This window comes from Xiphophorus couchianus, chromosome 16 (genome assembly GCF_001444195.1).
Source record: "Xiphophorus couchianus chromosome 16, X_couchianus-1.0, whole genome shotgun sequence".
Taxonomy (NCBI): Eukaryota; Metazoa; Chordata; class Actinopteri; order Cyprinodontiformes; family Poeciliidae; genus Xiphophorus; species Xiphophorus couchianus.
In genome coordinates, this window is record NC_040243.1 from 7,681,074 (window position 1) to 7,697,448 (window position 16,375).

Consider the following 16,375-nt stretch of genomic DNA (forward strand, 5'->3'; position numbering starts at 1 on the left):
TATAAACAGCAGAAGAAGAGAAGGATCCAAAAATCATTCATTTTCATTTGAGTAAACGTATCCAAGGCATTTAACCAAATAAAGTGAGACTCTTATGAGATCTCACACAATTTCCACAAAATAAATGTAACTTAAAATATTTTTTTATTTACACTTCAATTAAACTTTTAATTTAGATTCCATGATGTGATTTAGCACAAAGGACCATTTTTGTCGCTCTTAAGATTGGGGGGAAAATAACTACTTGTCTAAATCTACAGTAAGATCAATAAATTAAAAGTTTTAAGTGACTTGAACTGTGAAAAAAAAGGTCCAATGAGGTCTAAAGTCTTTCTCACCACAATGAATTTTGATGAGGATAGTAAAAGAGGTATAAAATAATCTTAAAGCATTGCATGTTTACTATTAATTAGAGAATCTGTGATGTTGTGGGTCTTTTCCATGAACCCTGAAGAGCTTGTTAGAGTGTATGGCTCCATAAACTCTTTAAAAAGTCTTGGGAAATGTTTAGAGGAAGAATAACTTTTATACTATTAGTAGAATGGGGATGTGTGTTTTTGGCACCTCCTCAAATTGATAGGTCTTTTTTCATAGCAATAATGATCTTGGTTGTTTTAATGTTTAATCTTGCTTTGTAAAATTACCTTTAATCAAACTTATGTAGAATCGTGCATACTACTTTTAAATATTAAACAGAGATGGTGAATAAAACATTTGATTTAAAAAACAATCCCCTTTTTTCAGTTTTTGTATTTGTAGCTGGAACATTTATGAAAGCTAGAGTTTGTCAAGCTGCTGTAAATAAAAGATACTTGTACTTTTCCACGCCTGGTTTATCGAAGATCCAAGACTTAAAGCTTAAATCAAAGCATTATGTATCATCTTCAAACAGACCTTTGAAGTATTTGTAAGTAGAGAAAATAATTCAAAAGAAGAGACATTCAGAGATACATCCAAAGGAATGTTAAACGCACCAAAATGTAGGATAAATGGAAACAGTATGAAGCTGTGGCTTTCGGCTAATATCTTCCAGGTTTTTTTCTCAACATTCTGGATCTTTTAGGAGTCAAGCTAACGCTGCTGAAGACCTATGTGCTTTTGGGTTTTGTGGAATCCAAAAGGAAAAAGAGAAAGTAGCTATACGAAAATGTCTGTTTAGTCATTTGTTGTTTGTGTCACACTGTTTACACAATTCAGTAAGGAATTGTTTTTGCAGCATGCAGAGAAATAAACCACAGTGAGTCAAAATACAAACTCAGATTACCAAATAATCTAGAAAGAAAATTGTAAATGTTTGCAAAATATTTGTGAGTTTCTGGTCATTTGTGTGAAGTCTCTGAAGATTAAATGTGCCAGAAGAGATACAAAAACCACTAAAATAAACTGAAATGCCAAGAAAACTCAGGGTAGAGCTCTCCCACTTGTCAAGCAAAGATCTGAATTTGCAATTGCAAATCTAAAAGATCTGAAAACAGGAATCGATAATCTGCTTGCACAACAAAAAACAAGCGGTTGACCGAAGATTAATGAAAGTCAGAGAAACACCCCCTGTTCTTGGCTTTAAGTTTTGTTTAGATGCAAATGAACAACAGAACACATAGGCAATTTATGTTCTGAAGGTCACAGAAATAAGAAAAGGGACACACCTCCTATGGCAATTTAGCTCAAATGGAAAGACAATTTTCTGACAATAACTCCTCTCACAAGGTGGGGCTTTTCTTCAATATGCCCAAGGAGAACACATAGCAACTTTGGGTATTGTTAAGTTTTTTAAACACAAACGTCACAACGGGAAAATATTGGAAAGTAAGAAGAAAAGATGTTACTAAAGATTTGAGCTTGAGCAGCAGGTTTGGTGGTGGTTGGTGGTTGCTGGGAGCAGGGGTTTTATTCAGGCTTCTGCAGCTGCGTGCCCCTCTGAATGGAGCTCATGTCGTTTGGTCTGCATCCCAGAACCAGACGGCACTCACTGGTGAGAGCCAAAATTTGAATAACAAGTGTTCAAGAGAGGCCAACTGTTCAGATTCTTTACAAGGTCAAAGAAGAACAACGGAGCCTGTTTGTCTGGTGAACACACGGCTCTCATTTGGGTGAGTTCAAATAGTTTCTCCTTGGAAGACGGGAACCTCAAGAAAGTTTTCTAAGTGGTGCCCATATGGGGATCACTAATAGGCCTAGCATGGCAAAACTGGTCTAACAAAACAATGCAAAGCAATAACCATACTTTATCATTTTTTATTAAAGGAAATACATATTTTGTTATTAATTTACTTACTTTGAAGTTGGATTCAGGCTTGGAATTTGCAATGGTTATATTGTTGTCTAAAATGAAGAAATATAGAACCAAAAACAAGCACAGTATAGCCAAAATGCAGCCAGATGTCGTTTAATATTGACAAGACAGCCATCAATGCAGTGCTCAGTCTCCACCAAAAAGTAAATACTAACAAAAAAAGCCAACACATTCTCACTCCCGACTCGTCATTGTGTTGCAAAAGCTCAAATTTGAGTGATTCATTCATTGAGGAGGAGGAAAACAACTGAAATGTTCTTTGAAACCAGTATCCTGGAGACCTAACAAACTGGCACCCTCAGGAGAGATATAAAAAATGTTCTTCCTGGTCTTCCTGACTCTGATTGACAACAGTGGCAATTAATTTAATTTGTGACTAAATTTACTACCCATACAATGGTTGTGCAAGTCTAACTTTTCTCCACATAATTATTCCATGTTTTACTCTTGAGGGTTAAATTACATAACTGTGAAGTAAACGTTAAAAGTTTTATTTTGATATATGCACCTTATGTACAACAACTGCATCTGTCTCGGTGGTTTGTTCAATCTCTACTTGAACTCTCTGTGCCAAGTTCATGCCACTTAAACTCTCTGTGGCATGAACTGTGTTGTTTCCTCTTAACTAAGGAAAGATTACTCAATTCCCTTAAATCCAAGAATTCAATTGTTTCTTAATCCTGGGACAAACTGTTTCAAACATGAATACTACTTTTGGTGGGACAGGTGAAAAATGCCATTTTCACCATTTATTTTTTACTTAAGTGAAGTTCATCCATGACGGTGTCTGCAGTGTTTTCTGCATCCTTTTTTCTGTGTTGTGAAAAACACACATTTTTCAATTCCATTTATTAATCCCAATATATACAAAAATTGTCCATCAGATGCAGAAGACCCACATCATGTAAGATGGGCGCAGCTCCAGAAGCTTTTTTTTTGTTGATAAAAAATTATTTATGTGCCTTGAATAACAATGGAAAGACCATTATGACTTATTTAGGTTTTCTGACTGAATTATGGTGATTTTTGCCCTGTAAGGTGTGTTGGTAAACAAAACTTTACATTTAGATCCAATAATAAAACAGAGATATTGTTCTTGTGTTCAGACACTCATACCCAAATTCAACTGATTTTATAAAGCAAGTCTGTAGCCCTTCAATAATTGAGTGGACATCATTTTTAAAATCTTGTGTCTTTCCCAACTTTTGATCGACATGAATAGCTCCTCCTATACACGTTGCTCTTTGATTACATAAATTCAGGATTTTCTTGGGTCAAATTTTTTCTTGTGAGATCTTGAAAACCCATATAGGCCGCAGACCCAGACACCAAACCAAACCCCGCCCAATGAACCATCACAGGCTTGCATGTCAGATTCACAGACCTCCCACGAGGCGTGGCCACTGTGAGAGATTTTAAATACCCCCACTTTACAATGGAGCTGCTCATTTGCTATGATCTCTAAAGGAGTTTCTATATTTTAGTTTGTGTTTTGCTGAGGAGCAACACCATATGGACTTGGCATCAGTTGCACGTTGCGCCACTTCATAGTTTTTGTTTTTTGAAGTTGCTTTTAAGTTTTAATCATGCTGAAAAATAATGGGAAAAAGACAGCGATCTCAGTAGCCTGCACGGGATGCCTCTGCCTGCTGCTGCTGCTGTTGGTCGCTGTGCAGCATCACCGCGTCCAGGTGGCCGAGGAGACGGACGGAGAGGACGCAGTTGCGCGCTCTGCGCCGGAGGACAGCTCACGGCCCGCCCAGGATAAGAAAGGATTCTCGACCTACTTCACCAAGCTGGCCCGGGGCCGCAGAGAGGTGGAGAAGCCCGCACGGACCTCAGCCGCCGCCTCGGACCCCCCTCAGGCTGAGGACATCAGCGCGGCTGATATCTTCGTTGCCGTGAAGACAACCAAGAAGTTCCACCAGTCCAGGCTGAACCTGCTGCTGGAGACGTGGATCTCTAGGAACATGCAACAGGTGAAAAAGCATTCCTGATTTTTTTCTTTTCATATTAATTAGTTTGTTGAGCAATGAGCAAAGTGTCAGTGAAGGTGATTCAACTTAATGACTAAATATTAAAACTTAGGTGATTAATGTTTTTAGGTGCTGCTTTGTTCCTCTTGTCACCTTTTGGCACACTTAAATATCCTCACAGTTCCTGTAAACGGTGCTGAGTTTCTGCAACTGTCACTTTTTATTCTCTTCTAAATGATGTTGCTGAGAACGGAGGGAGCAGTTTCAGGACCCCCTGTCCTCCCTCTTCTTCCTCCCACCTCCTCCTCTCTGCCTCCCCACTGCCTATTATCCCTCCTATTCTTCGGTGTCCCTGTGAATGCCTCTGCTGCAATGGATGCTTCACAGAACCGACTCCAGCTCTGTTCCCCTTTTCCAGGACTAACAAAGCATCTTACTGAAAAAGAAGAGGAGTGGGGGAGGCTTTCCCAGCTCTCTATCTCTCTCTTTCTCTCTCTCTCTTTCTCCATGGGAACATGGGAACTGAGTCTGGTTCAGGCTTACTGGGAAGGGATGGGAAAATAGGGGCTTTGATGATTGAGGATGCCTGGGACAAAAGTGGTGCATCTACAGGCAGGTTTGCACATTGGTGCACAAAGAGAGACCTATTATTTATTTGAAGAAAGCAAATCAAAAGTGATTTTATCCTGCATGTTGATGCACTCCACTTTCAGAACATGCTTGAATCACTATCTGTAATGATATTGACCCATCAGTCACTATTGGCTCTAACATCTTAGAGCCGGAGAAATCATTAGTCGGAACTGTTTGAACATCTCCCATTAAAGACTTGAACACACCCTCGGCACCTCACAACATGTGCTAATTGGCTTGCAGCTACTGTCGTGGATCACATTAGTGACCTGCATCGTCCAGAGGTAACAGCAGGACTGATAGGCAGACAGCTGGGGGCTAGAGGGGGGAGACAGGTGGGAGGGGTGGGACAAAAAGGATAGACTGAGCAGCACAATGCAAGAGGGAGTTTCTGGAGGAAGGGTGACAGGTGGTCAGGGGGAGACGGAACAAAGGACGGCTTTAATACCAGTCATATGATGCTCAGAGTTCCCACCGTGTGCATATGGCCATCCTCATCAGCAGAGGTTTGATTCTCACGGTCAGCTGATGAGCATCTGTGAAGTTTGGATTATTTTTATGCTAATCTTTTGCTAGACGTTTTCACTTCCCTGCACTGCTGTCTGTGCAAAGGGACATTTTTAAAAACATTTATACTCAAATGAAGGTGCAGTCTCTATGTAGAGTTGAAACCAAAAGTCTCCCTGTATGAGCCTTGAACATTTACAATAAATATTTCCGTAGCTGAGTTAATAAATAGGCTTCAGTATGAGGCTGTAAAGTACAAAAGGTCAACCTTGGCACAGAGACAAAGCGTAGACGCATCATGCCTCTAACATATCCCTGAATTGTTTTCCAGCTCATTTGACTTGACAAAAAGTGCTGAAAGGCTGCAGAACAGAGAGGGGAAGGAGTCAGGGTGGAGGTGGTTGATGGAACGAAGGGAGCCTGGTGGCCTTCCTTCCTGTGGAGCTGGAGGCAGCCAGCCAGGCACCACGTTCAGCTCAGACAGGGCCGTTCGTGCAACCCCTTCCTGTGCTCTGGATTGCAATATACCCACTCCCTCTTTTTCATTTTCTCTTTTGTTTCTTATCTCTACTTTAACCACCAAACGTTTCAGAAATTTTTTTCCCTCGTCTTTTTTTTTGTTTGTTTTGGTTGGATTTCATATTCTGTGAAACCAGCTGTACCTTTAAGCTCCAGGAATCCAACAATGGCAGCAGAAACTCTTCCCTAAGTGCATTCTCTTCACTTAACTCCTGCAGCTGTATGCAAATGCGGGCAAACATGCTCAGAATTTACCCAGCGGAGACTTTACCCAGCATGAAAACTCTCCGCATTGTTCTCTTCAAGAGCCTCTGGCCGCGTTTGGGGCTCCGAGCAGGAGGGGGAGTAAGGGGGAAGAGAGGCAGGATGAGGAGGAACAGGGGGTGAATGGCCACACACGGTTTTCGATTTACTAATCAGTGGTGAGATCCCCCCCGCCCCCCACACCCCTTCCTCCCTCCATCTTTCTTTCTGTCAGTGCCCTGGCAGCTCTGGCAGCTGCCTCAGTGATTAGGCCATCTATTCATCGAGCTTTTAAATCAAACAGCGCCAGCCTGTGATCCCTTCACCACTGAAACCACCACCCTGTCCTAAACAAATACAGACTCTCTGCTTTTAGCATAAAGGGGAGGAAGAAAAAAAAAACAAACATCTGCTCAGAATTTGCTCCGAACACTCCTGCGGTAGCCTCTGTTTGCATCCTTTATTGTGTAGAGAAATAGATCTTTAACTGCGGATGCACGAATGAGGCCCTAACTGACACAAAGCGCCCTGTCGTGAGGCACCACGACCTTGCATGTCTAGACGCGTGCCCTTGATAAGGTGGCGTGATGTTCGGCAGGTGCTGCCTCACCTGAGGTGAAGAGTAAACATACCCCTGGCGGTTATAAAGCCTGCGTCCTCAGGCCCTTTCATCATACTCATTGAGCAGCTTGCACCTGCTCTGTGGGAGTTATCGGTGGCCTTTGTTGCTCACCCTTTTTTATGACTAATTGCCACATTCAACAAGTGCCTGCAGTCTCGAGGTTAAACTCCTCAGACGTTATGAGTCTGTCAGTCACACACCTTCCAGGACAAAGACGATGGAGTGTTGGCTGTAACTTTTTTACGCCACTGTTTCAGGAGAGTAAACACTGCGAGGCTCCGTAGCCGGGTGATCTGGCTGGTCCAAGGGCGACGTGATGTGGGGTGTGTGTGTGGGAGGCGGACAGTCTGCCTCCTGCTTTGTCGGTTGTCTGGGATGCTTCAGGGCAGCTGTATGGTTGCCATGGAAAGAGTAAAATGTAGGACAAAAGGCCTTTATTGGAGCAAGGGGCTGTTTAATGCAGTGTGTTTTCCACTGCATAAAAGACACGTTGATTGATGCTAATCACAGCGGCTTGATGCGAGGAAGCAGGATTTTGTTTTGCATTTGATTGTGTAAAAGCTCCACATAATCAGCCAAAGTGTTTTTTTCTGTTTTATATTTGGACCAAGTCATCTTATCCATGACTTCTCTTTGTTCACAGACTTACATCTTTACAGACGGCGAAGACGATGAGCTAAAGAAGAAAATCGGTAAGTTGTATGTGGAAATTCATCAAAAGAGAACCTTTCATTAACTACTAAATAGATTTTATGAAAGCTATTAAAATGTTTTTTCTTTTCCTCAGTTTCCTTTGATTGTGCAGTCTCATAATAAAACTATTTCTGTTTCGGTCATTTTGCTCCTGCAGGAAGTCACGCAATCAACACCAACTGCTCTGCTGCTCATAGTCGGCAAGCTTTGTCCTGCAAGATGGCGGTAGAATACGACAAGTTTATTGAGTCAGGAAAAAAGTAAGCCTTGCTGCCTGAGGATATGCTCATGCATTAATAGTCTGAAGATGATTGCATCTAATCTCTTGTTTGCTTTTCCTGCTTCATAGATGGTTCTGTCACGTAGACGACGATAACTACGTGAATGTTCGGACTCTTGTGAAGCACTTGTCTCAGTACCCCCACACCCAGGATTTGTACATCGGTAAACCAAGTCTGGACCGGCCGATAGAGGCCACAGAGAGGCTGGGCGACAACAAAATGGTACGATAAAGCATTGTTGTCCTTTATGATGTGGCTGTTTTACAGAAACAGCAATGTAGTAATTGACAGTTTTATCCTCAACTAGAAACCAGTCAACTTTTGGTTTGCCACGGGAGGAGCTGGCTTCTGTGTGAGCCGGGGTCTGGCACTGAAGATGAGCCCGTGGGCCAGGTGAGCATATATTTACTGTTAAAACCAGTGAATAAAAAGACACATCACCTTTTTCCGCGAAACAAGACTAAACTTCTGTTTTATTAAGATCACCAATATTATTTTTATTTGCAATGTTACTCTATTCAAATTCCGATGTTTCCATGTAGTATTCACTAGATTTGCCTTTTAAACTCTATGATTTCAGCCAAAAGTTTGACTATCTGATCACCTTCCAGAATTTTAGTCCCATCAAAATTGAACTGGTGTAATGTAAGCATATATGTTGCTTTTTGAATAATACTTTCTTCTTCTTCTCTGAGTGGCATTTCAGCCCATGTTAGGACAGCCAACACATACTGTACACAAGCTGTTTGTTGCGTTACTTCTGGGATTGATGTGCACATTTGGTGCCAAAACAAATTTCATATTTGGATAAAAAAAAAAAAAGAGGTTATGTGTTTTTATACGTGATATGTAAATATCTGGTTTCAAATGCACCTCAGTAGAGGGACTGAACATTGTGAAAGTATCTCATAATGGGAAATTAGTTAAAAGAGAAAAGCATGAGTTGTGTTCAGTCTTCACCTTTGCTTTTTCTCTTCTCAGTGGCGGTCACTTTATGAACACAGCAGAGAAGATCCGTCTGCCCGATGACTGCACCATCGGCTACATCATTGAGTCTGTTCTGGGAGTCCCTCTGACCCGAAGCAGCTTGTTTCACTCCCACCTGGAAAACTTGCAACAGGTGTCCCGATCTGAGATTCACAAACAGGTGAGACCCTGATAAGATATTTGTTTTTTTCTGTTCTTAAAACATGGATCTGCAGGTTAAATTGGATAACATGCTTATAATCTTTTTTCCCCTTCTGCTTCTAGATCACTCTCAGTTATGGGATGTTTGAAAATAAAAGCAATATCATCAGCTTGAAAGGGGCTTTTCCTGTGGAGGAGGATCCATCAAGGTGGGGACATTTTTCCGGTTCAAATTTCAGCAGATATTTAACACATTTCCACTGACTCAACTCTCCGTTCTCCATTTCCCAGGTTCAAATCTGTGCACTGTCTGCTGTACCCAGACACTCCATGGTGTCCCCCTCAGGTTGCCTTCTAGGGTGACCGCTCCTTTCTCATCCTCGTCCCCGTCGCGCCTCGGTATCTGAAACGCTCACGGGGACCAGTGTTTTTTGCGTATGAGACCGTGTTGCTGCTGCATTGACGCCGCAGCCGTGCATGGTCTGGAATTGTTTTACTAGGCTGCTGTGCGGCCCGTCTTTGGACTTTTTTCTTCCTCTCTGGGGCCACAACTCCACCCAATAACGCTGGGGCGGAGGAGTTCGTCTGTCAGAAGGAAGTAGCTTTTGCCATTTAGCTTTGCAGGCAATCACTTGTGCTTTTTGTGATGTAAATGTTGCTTGTAAATGCATCAGAAATTCTCATAGAATGTATTCTCATATATTCAAGCCTTTTTGCCAGCACTCTATTTTCTTCTGTTAAAAACTGTAATGCCACTCAGGTCTGTTTTTGGCTTAGAGATATTTTATAACGTGAACATTTTTCTTCCTGACATGTGCATTCAGTTCTAGTCTAAACGACTCCGGAAAAATGCTCTGAGATGAAGATTTTGCTGTAATTTTACATGAACAGTGTTACTTTTCCCACAACCTGAGCTGGCAGTTGGCAGATTTCCAAATGCATTTTTTTCTTTGAGGGACCTAATCTGAAGTATGTCAGAACAAAGCACTTTCCACCCCTTATCTTAGAAAAAAAGACTTTTTTATGATTAACTGACCGAGTTTATGTCCTTTTACGACATACTTTAGATTTGATTCCAAAGAGAACAAAAATAACCCCCTAAGAGTCTAACTTCCCTATTCATGTCTATGTATTTAATAACACTCCTTGCATTAGTTACAATCAGGGAAAAGCAATGAGTGGAAGAGATTGTGTTGCGGGGGGAGGGGGTTACAATCTGCTTTGAAAAGATTTTATGTTGTTTAAGAATTGCACAGCTGTGTTTCAAATGACCTGACGTCTGCACCTCACCTCTACAGGCCCACTCACAGCGGAGAAGTACTGGCTAAAACAGCCAAGAAATGGCAACATCTGCTCGTATAATCCACGCTGCAGTCTACTGTGGCTTGCACAGAAAGCATTAGGAGTTTATCTGTTATTGTCAGCACAATTGGTCCTTATTTACACATAAATCCAGCTGGTTATTGTTGAGGTGAGAGCAGCGTCAGTGTTTCCACATGGAGGTGTTTTGATCCCTCTGTGTCCTCTCTCACCCATATTGGGTTTCATCTTTATGGCGGTATTGTATACTGCACCTTTGTTTAAAAGAGTAGCGATTGTGTATGCTTAGAATGTAACGTTCTCATCGTGGTTTACACCAATTTTAAATGACTTGGCCAGGGTTTGTGTTCTTTTTTTGGTATTGCCTTGAACTGTACTACATGACTGGTGTTTATTCTCCAGTATCTGGAGGGTTTTAGCAGTTCATTCCCACATCTGACTTCTCAGGGATTATGAGCTGATCCTGGTATTAACCGCCAAGGGACCCACGGTGGGACCCGAAAAGTTGAATAAAAGTGCATAACCACTGGGAACCTTTTACACAGTTGTCATGTTGTTACTTTAGTTTCGTCAGAGTGTATATAGAATTGCTTTTTTTTTTTTAACTAGCTGCAGGAAAGTTTTATGTAAACATGGGAGCAAGTTGATGCAAAACTAGAAGTGGTGTCTCAGACCCAAGGGGAAGCTGTTAAGTATAATATTAAGCAATCTAGTTGAATTTTATTTTTCTTCTCGCTTGACATGCATTTACTTCTCGGTATGCATTTACAGTTGGACTGTTGTTTCTGCCAAATTTGCATAAAAAAACACTTTAAGTTAAAGGAACAGCGTGTAATAATTACTGACATCTAGTGATCAAGCTGAAGAAAGCAGGCATGTTAACCATTGCAAAACTCTTAAAATAAATTACGTTTAAATTTAGTAACAGTTAAAACATATATAATATTTCTGTGTTTGAATATCTGCACAGTTTGTGTATAATTTTTCTACCAGTATAATTATATTTATTAACACTATTAGGTCCTCTAAATGTACAGGCATATCTTCATCAGGCAATGTTATGGCATAACACTAGAATGACATGAGTTAATTAGTTAGTATAAAATAAAATATCATCTACTAATGGATAGACTTTGAATAAAGCCACCCAAATGAATCAAAAACCTGAGAATATAATAATGTTAAGCTGAAACACAGAGGACATGGTTTCATGATCCTTCAAATATAATTCAAAATGAACTATAAATGTACAACTATGGATCCAATATATCCATATCTATCCAATATAATAGAAAAGGAAGGAAAAACAAATACAATTTACTGCACATCAACAAGAGAAATATTAAAAGCATTTTATATAAATTTCTACTAAAATGCTGTATTGGCAATATACTGTAACTGTAAGAGAAAGTCTCTAAGTTTTCCCACTTAAACCTCTGGGATAGATTCATATAAACAATAATCATGATGCAGTGTTCCACAAAAATGATTAGAGATAAACTCCTAAAACAAATAACTGCAGGAGGAAGCTGGGGGGATGGCAGGGTCTTTGCCAGAACAGCAACAGTCCATAAATCTAAACATCATTAAACATGTATGAAGAACTGTGCAAATCCCGGAACTAGATGGCTTTTGCTGGAGAAATCAGTCAAAAACCCAAACAACAGCAAAGAGACTCTGAGCTGGCTGCAAAGACTGTTTGTTTTGGGAAATTGTGACACTACAGAGGGCATTTGTTCACTGGTTTACCGGGTAAGCACATAGAAGACTTTAACACTAATATTTTAAAGCAATAATACAAAAAAAAAAAAGAAAAAATGATAAGGTGCTTCACAGGAAATGGGAGTAGCTGGCCGATGCACAGCTGAAGATTCATCATCAAAGCAATGCATGGGAGACAAATTACTTGCAGCAAACATCCTAACCACAAACCATAATCACAGCTTTGTCCTTCAGAGATGTACAGTGGGAAAGAAGCTAAAGCCTTTCAAGTGTTTGCAGCTCATGTTCAAACAGTTTTTCTATGTGTTGACTCATAGAAAGTTTTGTATAAATGTGAACAAAAAAAGTTTGCCTCATCATTGTATCAAATTTGCAAAAGAAAAAAGTAATCAAGGCATCTTTTACGGTTTGTTTCAGAGACAAATGTGTTTTACAAACAGAAGGAAGAGAGAGATTTGTCCTCTGGCACAGAAACCCTGGGAAACACAGCATGTGGCTTAGGTATGACAGTCTTTGAATGTAAAAACAGTAATCAGATAAAAAACAGTGTGATATTTGCTTACAAAAGAAAAGAGTTTTTATATAAACAACAAAACATGCATGTCTTGGTCTAATCTACCTCTAATCTTTATAATCTCCCATTCTAAACAACATTTTATATAGTTTTATTCATCTTAAGTTGCTATAAAACAAAGAAATAAGATATGTGATAGCTTTGGACCGATTGGTGATCCCTTGACATCAATAATCTGTCAAACACACAAACATCTGTGAGCAGCTTTGAATGCATAACAGCCGTTACATGATTATTGTCCTTTGGTGGTTTTCCACTGTTTATCTTCCCTGCAGTGTTGTTTGCTATTGCAATTAAGGCTGTTTCCATACCAGCTGCGAAGTAATCCAGCCTGACTGAGCTTTTAAGCACAAGCTATTAGCATTTTCAGTTTGTACACCGAGCTCAGGCCACGTTTTTTTCCTCATCACGGCTTGGACAGAAGACTGAGAGAGAGGAGCCACTCACTGGAAATGATTTATGATTGGCTAATTTGTGCCCCTTATGCAGTGGATCTCAAAGATATACACACACGCATGTGAAATTGCTGTTTATGTTGCGCAAAAGGGGATAATTTTGAAATGCTTTGTTTATTTTGTAAAAACGTTTGCTGATCTTGACCTGTGAAAGTTGTACTTACTTACCTTTATTGTGAATCTGCACCTAATAAACTGATTAGAATTTAAACGTGAACTAACTAATGTGATATTTGTCCTTTATGATAATGTATAAAAAAGTGCTGAGGTGCAATAAGCAGCCTAAATAAGAGTGTGTACCCTCAGACAAATACTGTTTTATGCACCTTTTAATCGGCTTTCAAATATTTAGTCTCCAGCTAAACATCAGCTACAGTGAATCTGTTTACACTGAAATAAACTTCAGCGATAGAAGTGAGGTTTTCTTCAAATTTGCTTATTTGTGTTCATTATCTACAGCTGTAGTCTTGAGACAGCTCCGAAAGGATCAAAATGATCTAATTGTATAAAGGTATCAGTCAGGAGCAGAGTACAATAAGATGGAAAGGTTTGAATGCAGAGGAATTTCCATTTGAATAACTGCAGAATACCTTCAAGAAAAAGAAATGAAAGTTTTGGAACGGCTCATCCGGAGTCCACAATTAAATAGAGCAGAGCTGAGGACAAGAACCTTTCCCCCGATCTGATAGATTTGGATAATATTTACCAGGCAGAGTGAGCAAATGATGAAGGAAACTTTTAAAGTGTAATGCTAAAATAGGATGAAAAGGTGCTTCAACAAACTATTAGTTTAGTATACCCTTATGCTAACAGATTACTACATCTTTATATATACACAATTAGGATATTATTAAAAAATGCATTTATTTCAACTCAATTCACCAAGAAACACATTTTATAACTCAATTACACAAACTGATGCTTTCAAGCCTTTTTTTCTGTTAATTGTCATAGATTTTCTGCTTTCAGGTAATAAAAATACAAAATGTATAATTTGATTATATGAAACCACTACAGAAATATGAGGTGAGCTAAAGTATGCTATGTTTTTTCATATTAAAAAGTTTATTTTATTTTGACAATTGAGCCTCAGAACGCATGCTATTATTAATTGAATATGACTTAGGAGATACCATATTCTCACGATAAGTGAAGATAAATATGAAAAATGTTTCAAAATGGTTTAAAAATGTTCTCTTTTTATTTACGTCACAAAAAACATTTGACCCTTTAGAGTGCAAAGAAACTGATGTTAGATGAACAGTTGAACAGTTGAACATGTTTCGAGCAGCTCGAAAGGCATTTGGCAAATCCAAATGCCTCAGATTTGAATGAAAATTAACATAATGAGATACTACTCGTTAGTACTGTAAATCAGTGGTTTGTCAGTGGCACTAATCTGTTTAACCAAATGGGTGGATTATATTTCCCATACCACATTTGTTTTATTTTCAATCAAACTTAGAAGATTTAATGTCATTCAGGTTATAATTTTGTAAAGAAAGCTTTGTTGTGGTGTCAGGAGGTCACAGCTGTACAGATTACCTGGCAATTAGGCCTGAGTGTTGGCAAAGTGATGATACGGACCATTATATTTCTCAAAGATTGACCCCAGGAGCAAAATGTACAAGATACAATGGGCTGAATACAAGACCCTGAGGTTGTTGATGAATCTCATAGAGTTGGAGAGAATAGGATGGTGAAAAATGTGGAGGAACATAGACCCATTTTCTATGTTCAACCAGTTCTTCACTGTCTGCACTAATGTTGAATTTTACTACAATGTTCAGACTATCAAATTAAAACACTGTTACTCCATTCATTCATTCATGACTATACACCTAATCATGAGAGTATATTGTGTAATAATGTTATATGTGGTGTATGTGCTTTCTTCATTGTTGTACAGTAAGTACATCCTTCCCAAGCATGGCAGCTGTTTACAATTTGATACAATAGGCCCCAGGCGGTTTATTTCTTTCTTTTTTCTCCATCTGAAGAAGAAATAAAGAGGTGCCTTTGTAGTCTGCTGCTTTATCTTCACTGTGATGACAGTAAGTTGAGGTATGAGAGGAAAATGAGAACAATATGACCAACACTCATGTTTTACTTGATGTTTTGACATAAGCTGAAACTACATGCAGTCAGAAAGTCAGGGGCACTAAATATTTATGGAACCTTTTGCAAGAAAAAATCAACAACGTAGACGTTTTCAGTTTTTTTCCAACCACGTGGAAAACCCGCACATTTAAACAGTTGGTACTCTGATACATTGTCACAACGTTATTGTTTGACAGAAGAATGGCTTCTAGACACGAGGTCCATCAGAGAGGTCTCAGGCAGAGGTGACGTCCATCTCCCTTGTGTTTGGGTCTGATAAAAGCGAAGCCTTTTTTTTGTAAAATGGAAGTGTTGAATTGCCTTGATGTGAATGGGGGGACGGGTGAGGGGGTTATCTCACTTGTGTTACTTGCTTTGCTGCCTTGCAGCTGCTCAACACTGAGAAGAAGGAGAGCCATGGTCCGACAGCTTGGCAGAGAGCCCAGTCCAACTCAGGAAGTGTCCATGTGTGTATGGGGGGGGGGGCTCCCTCCCCTTCTTCTTTCTCCTCCTCCTCTTCTCCATTCAGCTCTTCACCTCAAAGCATTAGTAATGCATTCCTCCAGTTCAGCAACAAGCAGGGTAATTCAATTTCCTCAACTGTGGGGCCGTGTGAAATTTCATTTGCATGTTCAGTTCTCCGAGTTTTTGAACAGGCTGTAAAAACTTCCCTGCCTCCATTATGCTTTGTTTGATCTGCAGTTATTCCACAACAAGCAGCAGGCGATCAGGAGATGCTCTCATCTTTGTCAATCTATCAGTGTTTGATGCTTTAAATACTTGAGGAAGCTCTACAGGGTTTTTTTTTAAAATTCATAATATGAGTAATAACTGCTTTTAGCTGAGCACAAGTGAGGCTGAAAGCTATTTTCTGTTCCAACCCTCAAACTTGGAAAGTATGTTTTTGGAGGACAGCAGCTGGCTGGGGCCACAAAGGAAGTGACAAAACCAGACTGGTGGCCTGGCGCTGACACTGACCTCCCCGCCTGCTGTCAATGAGGCGAGGTCAGACACACAAGTCTGGCTTTTTCATCTGCACCACTGCATAAGAAATACCTACACTCATTTAGATCCAACATGAACAAACAGATGTATATATAACTTTAGTAGCATTGTTATAATCCTTGTGAGTAGTATACACTCTGCATTTTTATAACACACTTATGGCTATTATTAAACTTTAGTTGGGAACCTGTTTTGTTCAAAAATGTCAAATATTTTTGGCTATTTAGATTATATTCATCACAGCCTGATATGTTAAAACCTCTAAAGTAATAGTATATTTTGTTTCTGTGATTGTAGCCATGGC

The 16,375-nt window shown here is 39.7% G+C and overlaps 1 protein-coding gene across 1 annotated transcript; it reads left to right on the forward strand.

Annotated features, from left to right (window-relative positions):
• Nucleotides 1-3,745: 3,745 nt before the first annotated feature.
• lfng (LFNG O-fucosylpeptide 3-beta-N-acetylglucosaminyltransferase) lies at nt 3,746-13,177 on the forward strand. Its single transcript, XM_028042391.1, has 8 exons — nt 3,746-4,272; nt 7,437-7,485; nt 7,644-7,746; nt 7,836-7,989; nt 8,075-8,160; nt 8,749-8,914; nt 9,019-9,104; nt 9,187-13,177. Exons 1-8 carry the CDS (start codon nt 3,880-3,882, stop codon nt 9,251-9,253), a joined length of 1,104 nt encoding a protein of 367 aa, XP_027898192.1. The 5' UTR covers nt 3,746-3,879; the 3' UTR covers nt 9,254-13,177.
• The last annotated feature ends 3,198 nt before the right edge of the window (nt 13,178-16,375 follow it).